The 14,307-nt window shown below is 45.0% G+C and overlaps 1 protein-coding gene and 1 long non-coding RNA gene across 2 annotated transcripts in view; one reads left to right on the top strand and one right to left on the bottom strand.

The window, feature by feature from the left end:
* The window catches only part of PSTPIP2 (proline-serine-threonine phosphatase interacting protein 2), a 201,523-nt gene that overhangs the window by 53,585 nt on the left and 133,631 nt on the right, over window positions 1-14,307 (bottom strand). The window contains exons 7-9 of the mRNA XM_077463071.1: window positions 13,863-13,964; window positions 4,021-4,066; window positions 1,266-1,345 (exon numbers count right to left, since the gene is read on the bottom strand). Of these exons, the coding sequence (XP_077319197.1) occupies window positions 1,266-1,345; window positions 4,021-4,066; window positions 13,863-13,964 (228 nt within the window). The remainder of the gene's footprint in view (window positions 1-1,265; window positions 1,346-4,020; window positions 4,067-13,862; window positions 13,965-14,307) is intronic.
* The window catches only part of LOC143941113 (uncharacterized), a 65,670-nt gene that overhangs the window by 47,190 nt on the left and 4,173 nt on the right, over window positions 1-14,307 (top strand). Inside the window, exons 2-3 of the long non-coding RNA XR_013263985.1 lie at window positions 11,084-11,315; window positions 14,020-14,084. This is a non-coding gene — a long non-coding RNA (uncharacterized LOC143941113). The remainder of the gene's footprint in view (window positions 1-11,083; window positions 11,316-14,019; window positions 14,085-14,307) is intronic.

Genomic DNA, 14,307 nt, shown 5'->3' with positions numbered 1-14,307 from the left:
CTGACATCCAGAACTGATGACTAGAACGATCATCCCTTTTTTTTTTTTGCTAGGAGGGGGTGAAATCAAGTACCGTGCTACCTCCTGCACATTGCTATTGGCCATTGAGGCTGCACATCACAGTGATGGGTTCATCACCAAGTGCAGGAGGTGATGCAGTGGTTGACTATAGAAGGTGACTGACTCTTGCTCCTGGAGCGCTAAACTGGTGCGCAGGTACCAGATACACTATATTGTCAAAAGTATTGTGACACCTGCCTTTACATGAACTTTAATGGCATTCCAGTCTTAGTCTGTAGGGTTCAATATTGAGTTGGCCCACCCTTTGCCGCTATAACAGCTTCAACTCTTCTGGGAAGGCTGTCTACAAGGTTTAGGAGTGTGTCTATGGGAACGTTTGACCATTCTTCCAGAAGCTCGTTTGTAAGGTCGGGCACTGATGTTGGACTTGAAGGCCTGGCTCGCAGTCTCCGCTCTAATTCATTCCAAAGGTGTTCTGTCAGGTTGAGATCAGGACTCTGTGCAGGCCAGTCAAGTTCCTCCACCCCAAACTCGCTCATCCATGTCTTTATGGACCTTGCTTTGTACACTGGTGTGCAGTCATGTTGGAACAGGAAGGGGCCGTCCCCAAACTGTTCACACAAAGTTGGGAGCATGAAATTGTCCAAATATCTTAGTATGCTGATGCCTTAAAAGTTCCCTAGAATTAAGGGGCCAACCCCTGAAAAACAACCCCACACCATAATCCCCCCTCCACCAAATGATTTGGACCAGAGCACAAAGCAAGGTCCATATAGACATGGATGAGTGAGTTTTGGGTGGAGGAACTTGACTGGCCTGCACGGACTCCTGACCTCAACCCGATAGAACACCTTTGGGATGAATTAGAGTGGAGACGGAGCCAGGCCTTCTTGTCCACATCAGCTCCTGACCTCACAAATGCGCTTCTGAGCGAATGGTCAAACATTCCCATAGACACACTCCTAAACCTTGTGTACAGCCTTCCCAGAAGAGTTGAAGCTGTCATAGCTGCAAAGGGCGGAGCCAACTCAATATTAACCCTACGGACTAAGACTGGGATGCCATTAAAGTTCATGGGTGTTTAAACAAAGGTGTCCCAATACTTTTGATAATATAGTGTATGTCTTACTGCCAGCACTCTAATAAGCTTGAAAGAGAAAAATCAACACTGCAAAGTCAATGTTTTTCATGTGAGTGTCTCTGCAGAGTGATAGAGGTAGAATGATAGAATACACTGTACATACCACGCAGGCCATAATGTGCTCAGACTGCCAGTCTTCCCGGATTTTATCCAGCAGGTTGACATTTTGCTGGTATGTCTTATCTGAAAAATATAACGTCATAGTTTAGTGTCTATCTACCTACAGTATCTCACAAAAGTGAGTACACCCCTCACATTTTTGTAAATATTTTATTCTTATATCTTTTCATGTGACAACACTGAAGAAATGACACTTTGCTACAATGTAAAGTAGTGAGTGTACGGCTTGTATAACAGTGTAAATTTGCTGTCCCCTCAAAATAACTCAACACACAGCCATTAATGTCTAAACCGCTGGCAACAAAAGTGAGTACACCCCTAAGCCCTTGTACACACGGTCGGACATTGCAACAACAAAATCCGTTGGATTTTGTCCGAAACTTGTGTTGCATACACACGGTCGGACAAAGTTGTCGGAAAACCCGATCGTTTGGAACGTGAGGACGTTATTTCGTTAGGACGGGACTACGTTCAGGCTCATAGCCAATAGCTGGTCTTGTAGTTTGATCTGACCATGCGTGGCACTTTGTCCGATCGGAATTCTCTACACACAATCGGACAAAGTCCGATCGGATCATGTTGTCGAAAAGTTTTAAAGCCCAGCTCTAAAACTTTGTTGGTCGGATATTCCGACGGAAACAGTCCGATGGAGCCCACACACGGTCGGATTATCCAACAACGCGGTCTGATCTGACATTTTCCGTCGGAATGTCGGACCGTGTGTACAAGGGCTAAGTGAAAATTTCCAAATCGGGCCCAAAGTGTCAATATTTTTTGTGGCCACCATTAACACCAATGATCTTCTAAAGAGGAGCATGACTTCCAGGCAGCTAGCATTTTCAAAACATGAGCCATGACATTTTTGTGATTCTCTTGGCAAAGTCACTTTTTCATGTGCATTCAGGGACATGTGTTATCACTTATTCCATATGATTTGTAAATAAAGTTTCTTTTGTACAGCAGTGGTCTCCACACTGTGGCCCATAAGTGGCCCTTTGCTTCCATTGATATGAGGTACTATTTCTCACATGGACACTAACCATAAGGCACCATTCCTCCCACTGACATTAAACAGTGCAATACTATTCCTTCTACTAACACCAAGGATGGGGCACTATTCCTTCCACTTACATCAAGGATGGGGCACTATTCCTTCCACTAACACCAAGGATGGGGCACTGTTCCTTCCACTAACACCAAGGATGGGGCACTATTCCTTCCACTAACACCAAGGATGGGGCACTATTCCTTCCACTAACACCAAGGATGGAACACCATTCCTTTTCCTTCCACTGATGCCAACAGTAAAGAACTATTCCTTCCACTGACACCAAGGACGAGGCACTATTCCTTCCAGTGACACCAAGGATGGGGCTCTATTCCTTTCACTAACACCAAGGATAGGACACAATTCCTTTTCCTTCCACTGACGCCAACAGTAGAGAACTATTTCTTCCACTGACACCAAGGATGAGGCACTATTCCTTCCACTGACACCAAGGACAAGGCACTATTCCTTCCACTGACACCAAGGACGAGGTACTATTCCTTCCACTGACACCAAGGACAAGGAACTATTTCTTCCACTGACACCAAGGACGAGGCACTATTCCTTCCACTGACACCAAGGACAAGGCACTATTCCTTCCACTGACACCAAGCATGGGGCTCTATTCCTTCCACTAACACCAAGGATAGGACACAATTCCTTTTCCTTCCACTTTTCCTTCCAGTGACACCAAGGATGGGGCTCTATTCCTTCCACTATCACCAAGGATAGGACACAATTCCTTTTCCTTCCACTGACGCCAACAGTAGAGAACTATTCCTTCCAGTGACACCAAAGACAAGGCACTATTCCTTCCCCTGACACCAAGGACGAGGCACTATTCCTTCCAGTGATACCAAGGATGGGGCTCTATTCCTTCCACTAACACCAAGGATAGGACACAATTCCTTTTCTTTCCACTGACGCCAACAGCAGAGAACTATTCCTTCCACTGACACAAAGGATGAGGCATTATTCCTTCCACTGACACCAAGGACGAGGCACTATTCCTTCCACTGACACCAAGGATGAGGCACTATTCCTTCCAGTGACACCAAGGACGAGGCACTATTCCTTCCACTAACGCCAAGAATGGGGTACTATTCCTTCCACTAACACCAAGGATGGGACACAATTCCTTTTCCTTCCACTGACGCCAACAGTAAGGAACTATTCCTTCTACTGACACCAAGGATGGAGCACTATTCCTTCCACTAACACCAAGGATGGGACACTATTCCTTTTCCTTCCACTGACGCCAACAATAGGGAACTATTCCTTCCACTGACATCAAGGACGAGGCACTATTCCTTCCACTGACACCAAGGATGGGGCACTATTCCTTCCACTAACACCAACAATGGGGCATCATTTCTCCCACTGATATGAACAATAGGGAACGATTTCTCCCACTGAAATCAATGATGGGCCACTATTCCTCCTTACACTGACCACAGGTGCTATATAATATTTTTTACTCTCACAGACCACCAAGCCTGGTCATTGTTTACTCCCACTGATGCTGGAGCATTTTTTACTGCCAATGGCCACAGTCCAGCCCTCCTAAAGTCTGAAGTGAACTGGCCCTTTGTTTAGAAAGCTTGGAGACCCCTGTTGTAGAGTATAGGTTCCTCTGTACTATAATTGTGGCAAGTTTTCTTTTAAATTAGGGATATAAATTATAGCTTACCTGCATCTTCTAATGTCACCTTGGAATGAGCCAACTTTGCATATATCTGGTAAGAAAACAACATAAGGATCAAAGCTCAGAGAAAGCTGTTCTTACCAATGCTCCTGCAAGTACTGTCATGTAGATTGTCAGCTCCCCAGAAGCACTGATACCCCACTCACTAGAATATACAAATCAAATTTTTTTGTAGAGAAACTCATGAGCTGGCCTACCCCATCCCTGCCCGCAATTTCCTTGTGCACCTCAAATATGATGAGTGTCCTGAAGAACAAAAGGGAGTAGGGGGCCCTTCTCCACTGATCATCAATGTAAGGGGGCCCATTCTCCCACTGACAACCATTGTAAGGGGGCCCGTTCTCCCACTGACAACCATTGTAAGGGGGCCCGTTCTCCCACTGACAACCATTGTAAGGGGGCCCGTTCTCCCACTGACAACCATTGTAAGGGGGCCCGTTCTCCCACTGACAACCATTGTAAGGGGGCCCGTTCTCCCACTGACAACCATTGTAAGGGGGCCCGTTCTCCCACTGACAACCATTGTAAGGGGGCCCGTTCTCCCACTGACAACCATTGTAAGGGGGCCCTTCTCCCACTGACAACCATTGTAAGGGGGCCCTTCTCCCAACGACCAATAACATAAGGTGCCACTTCTCCCACTGACCACCAATGAAGGGGGCCATTCTCCACTAAGCCATTCTCCACTAAGCACCAAATGTAAAGAAAACTCTTCTGCTACTGATCACCAACGTAAAGGGGTTTCTTCTCCCACAGACCACCAACGTAAAGGGGACTCTTATACCAATGACCACCAATGTAAGAAGGCCAGTCTCCACTGAGCACCAATGTAAAAGTGACCCTTCTCCCACTGACAATGAATGTAAGAGGGGGTAATTCTCCAAAAGACTACCAATGTAAGGGGGCATTTACCCCACTGACAGCAACGGTATTTGGGGTCCTTCTCCTACTGATTACCAATGTATGAGGACATTCTCATCTGAACACCAATATAAGCGACCTCTTCTCCCACTGACCCAATGTATTGGGGTCCATTTTCTACTAACAACCATTGACCAGCAATGTAAACTATCTACATTTCTTTTCTGCCCATTACTATTATTATTTATTTAATTTCAGGATTACTAAAAATCATTTTGTCATATAGAGCAACAAGGATTTCAATTATCCACTCTGAACACCAGGCATGACACCTTCCATATTCTTTTCTTAATATTATATTTACAGTACACTGATCACACTACTATGGACCATGTGCTGTAAATATAAATCATTTTCATCAAGGATTTCCGGAGACCTGATAATTATTTCAAGGTTTCCTCTGTGATAAACAAGTCTGAGAAAGGCTGACCCAAACCAACAACTCGTAATATATATTTATTTCTCTATGAACATCAGTTTTGGTTTCCTGTAACTATTTTTGTATTTTGGGAGCAGATGCACCTGCTTTCTGCCCTGGTGCGCAATGTATAATTTGCATATTAATGATATTTTCCTCTTATTTCCCTATGGCCTTTAATTTAGAGTGAGAAATCAGCAACTGTAAATTTCCAAGGAATAAATGGGAAAAAAAATACTGTGCTAAGTGAATAATACAAATAAGGTAAAGAACAGCAGCAGCTCAATATGAGATACACATATAAACAAATAAAAATAATAAAAGGGAACCTGCGCTAACAGTAATGGAAAAAAATATTGTGTTTAAAACCATAGGTTTAGAACCATAAAATTCAAATAAAGTGCATAAATCTTGAAATAGCATTCAACACCACAAAAGGTAATAATGTGAATTAGTCCATATGTCATAATCACAAGTGTAGAATCTTGGTATAACCAGTGACGACACCAACAAAAACTCATGCACTTCCACCATATAAAACACGTGTTTACCAGAGGCAAGCTAACATGGGCTTGCGGCTGTTAACCTTGCCAAGGCCTTGATCCAGGGGAAAGAGAAAGGCGGCTCCCAAAACACTTGATATGATGGGGCAGAAACACACAGCAAAACAGCCAGGGAGACTCGATATTCGATTATTCAATGGTCATGATGAGGACCAGGAGCAGGAGATAATCCAGAAAAGAGGAGCTCACCATAGAGTAAATCGTATGAAGAACATTTATTAAAGTTTAAAAGTTGCACTTACATGTAATAAGAAAATATAACAGCAAAAATTGTAGAAGCCGGCCTGTAAGTTAACACCCGTCCAACTAAGGTGCACAGCGCGATGACATCAGCACACCAATCCTCCCTAGAGCAGGCCAATCCCTGGGAGGATTGGTGTGCTGACGACATCGCGCTGCGCACCTTAATGGATGGGTGTTCGCTTGCCGGCCAGCTTCTACAATTTTTTGCTATTATAATTTTCTTACTACATGTAAGTGCAACTTTTAAACGTTAATAAAAGTTCTTTACATACAGTATCTTTACTAAAGCAGAGGTTCCCATTTAAATGGCAACCACGCTCGGTTAAGTACTTGGGGACGGAGATACCTAGGAATTTTACAGACATGCCCTGAATTACAGCCCTATGTTGGCGAAAATTCGTCACTCGCTGGAATCTTGGCATAACCTCAAACTATCTTGGTGGGGCCGTATGAATGTACTGAAAATGGACATCCTGCCTAAGTTGCTGTACTTGTTTCAGACACTACCCATAACCCTTCCCGTGGCCTTTTTCCATACGCTTCGTTCCTTAGCGGTCAGGTTCATCTGGCAGAATTACCCACCTAGACTAAAACATAGAATCTTATGCGCTCCTAAAGACAAGGGGGGGCATAGGTCTCCCGGACTTTCAGTTGTACCACTTGTCAGCCATTTCGTCACGACTCCTTGAATGGTTCCCACGCCCCCTAACTAAAAAGTCTACAATAATCAAACAAACCATGGCTCAGGTTGACCTTAGAGCCCTTCTGTGGGGCTATCGCGCAAAATTCCGCATCATGTCCAGACTATCCCCATTGACGACAGCAGCACTTACCCTCTGGTACCGCAAACAAACATCTCTTTTCATCTCCCCGGATCCGAGCCCATTGTCACCCCTATTTGACAATCCGGCAATCCCGACACTTCACACGGGGAGACAATGTGGCTCTTACTCTAGGGACCAGTGACCTACTGCCAAACAGTATGTACAGGCTTCCACCGGTCTATTTTGGGCACCTGTAGACCCCCAACGTTTGAACCAGATAGACTGGCTCTCCAGGCTAACCATAACACAATACTGTAAGTCACTCCATCTCTCTGGACAGGTACATAGACCTCTCACAAACTTTGAGGATATGTGTGGTCTCTCTCGAATGCCTAAACACTCATTATCTCCGATATATAAGGACATCCAACTACATTCTTATAACACACTACCAAATTTCACACAAAAATGGTCGAGGGACCTCGGCACTGAAATATCCCCGGCACAATGGAATACGTCGTTTATAATCACTCACAGATCTTCCATGTCCGGTTTCATGCAAGAAAAAAATTACAAACTGCTGGCAAGATGGTACAGGGATCCAGTCACGGTGAGCAAAATGTATTCTGGGACCTCGGACAGGTGCTGGCGTTGCCACGGAGGAGAGGGCACGTATGTCCACGTGTGGTGGGATTGCGACCGAGTACGCCCATTTTGGGACAAGGTATTTAAAATTCATAATGACCTGTATGATGTTTCTGTGTTGCCAACACCACAAATAGCTTTACTTTCCATACTCCCAGGACCTCCGAGCACACCGAAAGAGCCTGTTTAGGTTCTTTCTGTCCGCAGCTCGTCACGTCAACTTGCAGTTCTGGAAAAAGGATGTTGTCCCCCCGATTACGAGGTGGACAGATGCCATGAATGATATTATATGGAAGAACTACACGCCAAACAAACTGACAAATGGGATAAGTATATGTCCCTCTGGTATCCCTGGCTCCATCACTCCTCATCGGCCCCCTTTCTCAATAGTGTGGCTTTATGAAAATGGGGCCTCGTAAATGTGGAGCACAGGCAGACTGTTCGAGATGGTCCCCCAGACCAAAGAGCTCAGAGCAGACCCCCGGGTGGACAAGCCAAGAGACCTTCCTTGTTGAGTCCCCCTTACCTACACCTTGCCCCTCCCTACCCAGGTGACCCAAGAGGTCACACAAACAGCTAACCCGTCCCATGCCAAATAGGTTACCATTATAGGCTTACAGGCCCCTTGACTGCATGGACCTCCCAAACAGGGTCCTTGTATAGACGAAACCGCGGGGGGAGGTTTTATGATAATTTCCTTCTTGTATGGGTTTCACTGTATGATTTGATATGCGAATTCTGCAGATGCCTGTAAGTTGTTTTGTATACAATGCACTCCCTACCCCTTCCACCCTCCCCAACTTTCTTTATTCTCTACCCCCCTTCCCCTCTCAATTCTTATTGTATTAAACTGTTACCTGAACTGTAACAATAAACAAAAATTCAACCTTAATAAAAGTTCTTTATACGATTTTTTTGTTCCTGCCCCATAATATCAACTGTTTGGGAGTCGCCTTTCTATTTCCCCTGGATCAAGGCCTTGGCGAGGTTAAGCACGCATTTAAGCCCATGTTGGCTTGCCTCTGGTAAGCACGCATTTTATATGGTGGAGGTACACAAGTTTTTTCATGTAAATTTGCAAGGGCCTGGCAGACATTAAAGTGAACCCTCCACCACCCCCCACCCCCCAAAGATTGGCATAGAGCCTTAGTATTTACTCACAAATCCTCCGTCTTCAGCTACACTCAGGCGAAAAACTATGAACTGCTTTCCAAGTGGTACAAGGATCCTGTCACCCTTCACTGTATTTTCCCCTCTGCCTCGGTTAATTGCTGGTGTTGTCACGACTCTGGGAACGTATTTGCAAGTCTGGTGGGAATGTGACTTGATTTGGCAATGTTGGAATAAGATATTCCGGATAATATCATGAGCTCTACCGCGAGTCTCTCACCCCATCTCCTACTATTGCATTATTATCCATACCCCCAGGTCTGGTTTACAACACAAAAAAAATGCTTACTGAGGTTTTTTTTTTTTTGACGCACAGCAACCCATTTCCCGATTCTGGAAATCCAGTACCAACCCTTCCACTATCTGTGAGAAATGGGATAAATTTACCACTTTTGTGGATGCACTGCTTGGTCTTTGATAAACTCCAAAAGGTGCTTTCTCTGTAATCTTTATGGAGTCCACTTGTGTGGGGGGATCTCTTCCTTCGGCTTCCACTCGGCTGTTGAGTGTTGGACACCATGTCAGGCTTAGGGCGCCACGCTATTTGTGTGTGGGCCCGCTCGGCACCTTCTCATTTAATTTTCTGTCTTGAATATCGTTTATCATGTATGCCATGTACTAGATTGTTTCTTGCCAATCCGGTTCCCTTCACCCTTCCCCTCTTTTTCCTTCCTCCCTCCACCGCCTTTTTTTTATTTTTTTTTATTTTTTTTTTATTCTTTTCAGCTCTTCCTTCTCTCTTTTCCTTCTTTTTTCGTGTTTAGCATTGCTGCACCCCAGCTCCAAGCGTGGCTGCTGTCTACTCGCAGTCTCTGGGGACCTAGTTACATTTGGAAGTAATTTTTTGCACCAGCGTTCATTGTATGCCTTTTTTTTTATATTTTTTTTATTTTTTTAACTTCTTTACATTTGCATTAAGAAATACTTATTTGCTGTCGAGCTGTTGGCTACCAATTATGTTATCTTCCATGCCATTGTATTGTTTTTTACAATTAAGAAAATATATATTCAACCTATAGTGAACCTGTGACAAAGCCCCACTAATAGACAAACTGACTGCCCTTCTACCAGCCCTTCTATAAACACCGATGCTCAGTGCATGCTTGTTTATGGGAGGGAAGGCTGGCTGGGACACATACTGCCAACTCCAGCTTATCGGGGGCTATCGTAATTGGTTGACTTTTCACTGAAGGGTACCAGGAAACTCTTGGCTGATCAACAGTTGCCATACTGTTCCATAACCTGGATGTAAATTGTCACATTGAACAATGGACATCAACCAAGGAAGGCACAGTCTGCATCCAGGCTGTAACTGTGTGATGGGGGCCACACTGCAAAACCACTAGAGATGTCCCCCAGTCCTCGAATTCTCCATCTCAAGATACGGAATAGTAATCTCTTCCACGGTAATTATATGAAGGGCTTCTGAACTATATACTCAATAATTGTATCCACATTTTTTAGCAATTGTAATTTCTACCTGCCTTTATCACTATGTAGCCAAACAGTATTGGGGCCCCCATAGCAGTTGCCAGGTCTGATCTGGCTACTGTTACACCCTTGGTCTCCGCATAGATGTGCATTTATAATAGTGTACATTATAACTTGATTTATGTTCTGCCTGGCTTTCTGCTGCTACCTCAGTCTTACCCTGGGTGCTCCAGATCATCTTGTTCTGGTGTTGGGATCTTGGTCCTGCATGATTCAGGCACATACAGGAGGTAACCATTGCAGGACAAGGTAAGTATGTAGCAGAACAGGGGTTATTGTTAGAGATTCAATTAGTGTAAGGGTTAGGTGATTTTTATTTCAAGCCCTGGTGCCCAACCTGCAGGTCAAAGGCTGCGTGCCGTCCTGTAAGAGTCCAGGGCTTACTAGGAAATGGCGTGTTGCCGCAAGAGGAAATCCATGCTAACTGTGCATGCGCCAAAGACTCCTCAGGACGCCAACCCGATCCTGCGCAGAAGACTTGATTGAAAAGGTCAGGAAAGTGCCCAGGACACACACAGGAAGTGATCTCAACCTGATGGAAAAAAGGCGGGAAAATACCCAGGAGGCGCACAGGACGTGACATCAACCTGATGGAAAAAGGCAGGAAAATACCCAGGAGGCGCACAGGAAGTGACCTCAAACTTCCCTATATAAGCTCAGCCCAGACACTGCCAAATTGCTGGATTATCTTCAGTCCCCCCTTGTTCCTGTGCTAGTGTGTGATCTGACCTGTTGTGACCTGGAAACCTATTTGACTACTCTGTAATGCTGCTTGCCATTGACCTCGGATTTGTACCTTGACCTTTCTACTTCTTTGCCCCTTTTGTACTCAGCTGCCAGATTGGAACCGACCCCGGCTTGGATCTCGACCATTCTTCTTCGGATTAACCCCGTTTATGCTTAGTTGCCCAAGTGGACTTGACCTCGGCTCGGATCTTGGACTAAGTCTCCGTACCCCTGGCAGCCCTGCCACCCGGTGTCCACCAAGTCTATGTCTCCATCTCCAGAGGCTTCAAGGACCCAAGGTGCAAGGGAGGACTCCCCACTACTCTGGTCTCACATCAGGTACGTGGCCCTCGTGACACTCCCTGTGGTATTTATTGTGCTGCCCTGAAGCCCCAGCAGCCAGTGGTGTGAGTGGGAGTATAGATTTGTAAAGGGCTGAAATAGTAACCTCTAGCGGTTTCATATAACTCACTCTTAGGTCTGGCACAGGCGGAGAAAACTTCTTTCCTGCAATCACTTGTTGCAGGAAAGAAATTCGCTCCATTCCCCAATCAACACTGTCAGTGTTGACAGGGGGAATCCCTCCCATGGAGCCAAAGGGTTCTCCCAGTGGGAGAAGACAGTGATTATTGCTAATGGCTAACAGCCACGATGTAAAATCCAGCAGCCTGGTTGTACCCAGTTGTTTGATCGACTTGGGTACATTCACCCTGCCCATACACAGTTCGAATCTCATCCGGTTCCTTCTATGGCCAGCTTAAGTCTCGAACCATCTACTGCAGCATATCTCCAGTTTCTAACCAAAACTGTAGGATATCCTCAGCCTCTGATTATCTTTGACACTTTATATAGCATTATACATATTTATAATAAATGTATAAAATGTAAAAAATGTATAATAACATATTTTTAATATAATGTATGCCCCCTGGGATAGTAAGAGGGTGCAGCTGAGATACCCTTTATCTAGTAAGTTGATTACAACTGTTTTAATAGATGAAAGAAAATTGCAGGTATGGATAATTTATACAAAGTTACATTGGCCCTACTTTGACCAATGTAACTATGCATGTACCATAACTGGCCGCTGCCACTGGAAAATGCAAAGCATTCTCAGAATGACACCCCTGTCGAGCAGCAGAGCTCCTGTGACAGCCAGTAATTGCCTATAAGCCAGTAATATCATTGGGGAATGGGGAGCTTTGCAGTTACCGGGACAAGAAGTGGGCATAAGGGGAGGCTGCTCCGGGCACAGTGTGTATTGTAGGGACGGGGACACCTCAGATTCCTGCTACTATAAGGCTGACAGAAGTAGTGGCAGTGGCATCGCTGCTTTTGTAAGCCTATTGCTGGAAGTGGCGAGGAGAGGAGAATAGAGCCAAGAGGAGGTGCTGGCTGTGCTCTCTCTCTCTCTCTCTCTCTCTCTCCCCCCCCCTCCTCCTCATAAGCTTGCACATAATGGGGTGGGGGTGTGCAATTGAGCATCTTTCCCCTGGGCACTGGATAATCTTGTCCTGTCACTGGGGCTTGGATATAGGAGATGCGTTCTAAAAATGTTGTTAACGTTTTTAGAACGTATCTCTACGGTTTTAGAATGTATCCACAAAAAAAAAAAATGAAAAACAACCTTTCACATTGAGGCATTTTGTTGAAATGTCAAAATTGAAACAAAATTAAATCTCTAAAGTTCACCCATTCTCTTGCCCCTTGCTCTAGCTGCCCATGGATGCCATGGGGGCTGAACTGCACATGGGTAGAAAATCACTTGCTTTTGAGCAACCAGAAGGTAGTTGCGCATGCACAGGGTTTTTTTTTCATGTCAGCTGTGGGTGATCGTGGTGAAGAGTGGGTATGTTGGAGCATGGTGCGACAGCAGTAGCTGTTTGCCAGTCACTGATCTGAAATGAATGGGGGAGGGAACGCACTCCCCTACCACTATGCCCAGGGCAGCTTCCCTTCGTGCTCACCCCCCGGCCCTGCTTATGCTATTACACAGTGGGAAAGCATGTGAAGGATATCTAACCCAAGAACGAAAATATAATATATCGCAGCTTAGCAGTCCTTAGACATGGTTGTGATTTTTTTTCCATGCTATGCAGAATTTCTGCAAATACAGAAAACGACCTGTTGATCATATCAGAGATCCAGTGCCCTTGAAACGTAATGCCAAATTGCACTGAAATCTAAAACTATGGGGGGTTATTTACGAAAGGCAAATCCACTTTGCACTGCAAGTGCACTTGGAAGTGCAGTCGCTCTAAATCTGAGGGGTAGATCTGAAATGAGGGGAAGCTCTGCTGATTTTATCAACCAATCACGTGCAAGCTAAAATGCTGTATTTTAGTTTCCTTGCATGTCCCCCTCGGATCTACAGCGACTGCACTTCCAAGTGCACTTGTAGTGCAAAGTGGATTTTCCTTTAGTAAATAACCCCCAATGTTATCAGCCTTCCTAGTTAACCTCTGCGGACTACAAAGCAATGGCTCAATGTTGTAGAGGCAAAGGGGGGTTATTTACGAAAGGCAAATCTACTTAGCACTACAAGGGCACTTGAAATTGCACTGAAAATGCACTTGGAAGTGCAGTCGCTGTAAATCTGAGGGGTAGATCTGAAATGAGGGGAAGCTCTGCTGATTTTATTATCCAATCATGTACAAGCTAAAATGCTGTTTTCATTTTCCTTGCGTGTCCCCCTCGGATCTAAATCGCGTGCAATTGTAGTGCAAAGTGGATTTGCCTTTAGTAAATAACCCCCAAAGAGCGAGAGAGATGTTTGTATTCCAAATCAGGAGGGCATTCTAGGGTGACCGTATATTGTATATATCATTCTTGCCCTTGCCCATAGTTCTACTTGAAGATTGCAGCAGAATTTCATTTCATGAATACCTTGTCCTGTTGCTTCTGATTCATAGTGTTTTTGTTGCAGCGAGCGACATTCTGCTCCGCGTCTTCTTTCTCTCGGCACTTCTGTTCATACGTTTTCTTACTCTGCGGGAATACATCACTTGTAATTACCATCCATACTTTTATGTAACACATCTAGGTAAACTAAAACGCAGGCTACAAATGTTTCCGGTATGCACACCTTGGATGCTTCAGCTGTCACAGGTAAGTCTGATTTTCCCATTGTCAGGGCAAAGCAACAGGTTTACTTAAAGTGAACTAAAGCGTTTAAACCGCTTTCCGACCAGCCGCCACAGTTATACTGCGTCAGGTTCACTCCCCTGCGTGAGCCATCATAGCTGTACGTCGACTCTTTAAGAAATTGTAGCAGGAGTGTCCCTGGAGCCGATTCGTGTGCCCGGCGGGAGCGATGACCGCCGGGCACCTG

The sequence above is a fragment of the Lithobates pipiens genome, unplaced genomic scaffold, assembly GCF_037356315.1.
Source record: "Lithobates pipiens isolate NorthernLeopardFrog02 unplaced genomic scaffold, aLitPip1_a1.2 Scaffold_3, whole genome shotgun sequence".
Classification (NCBI taxonomy): domain Eukaryota; kingdom Metazoa; phylum Chordata; class Amphibia; order Anura; family Ranidae; genus Lithobates; species Lithobates pipiens.
The sequence above is the reverse complement of the archived record's forward strand: the minus strand, read 5'-3'. Positions and strand labels throughout refer to the sequence as shown.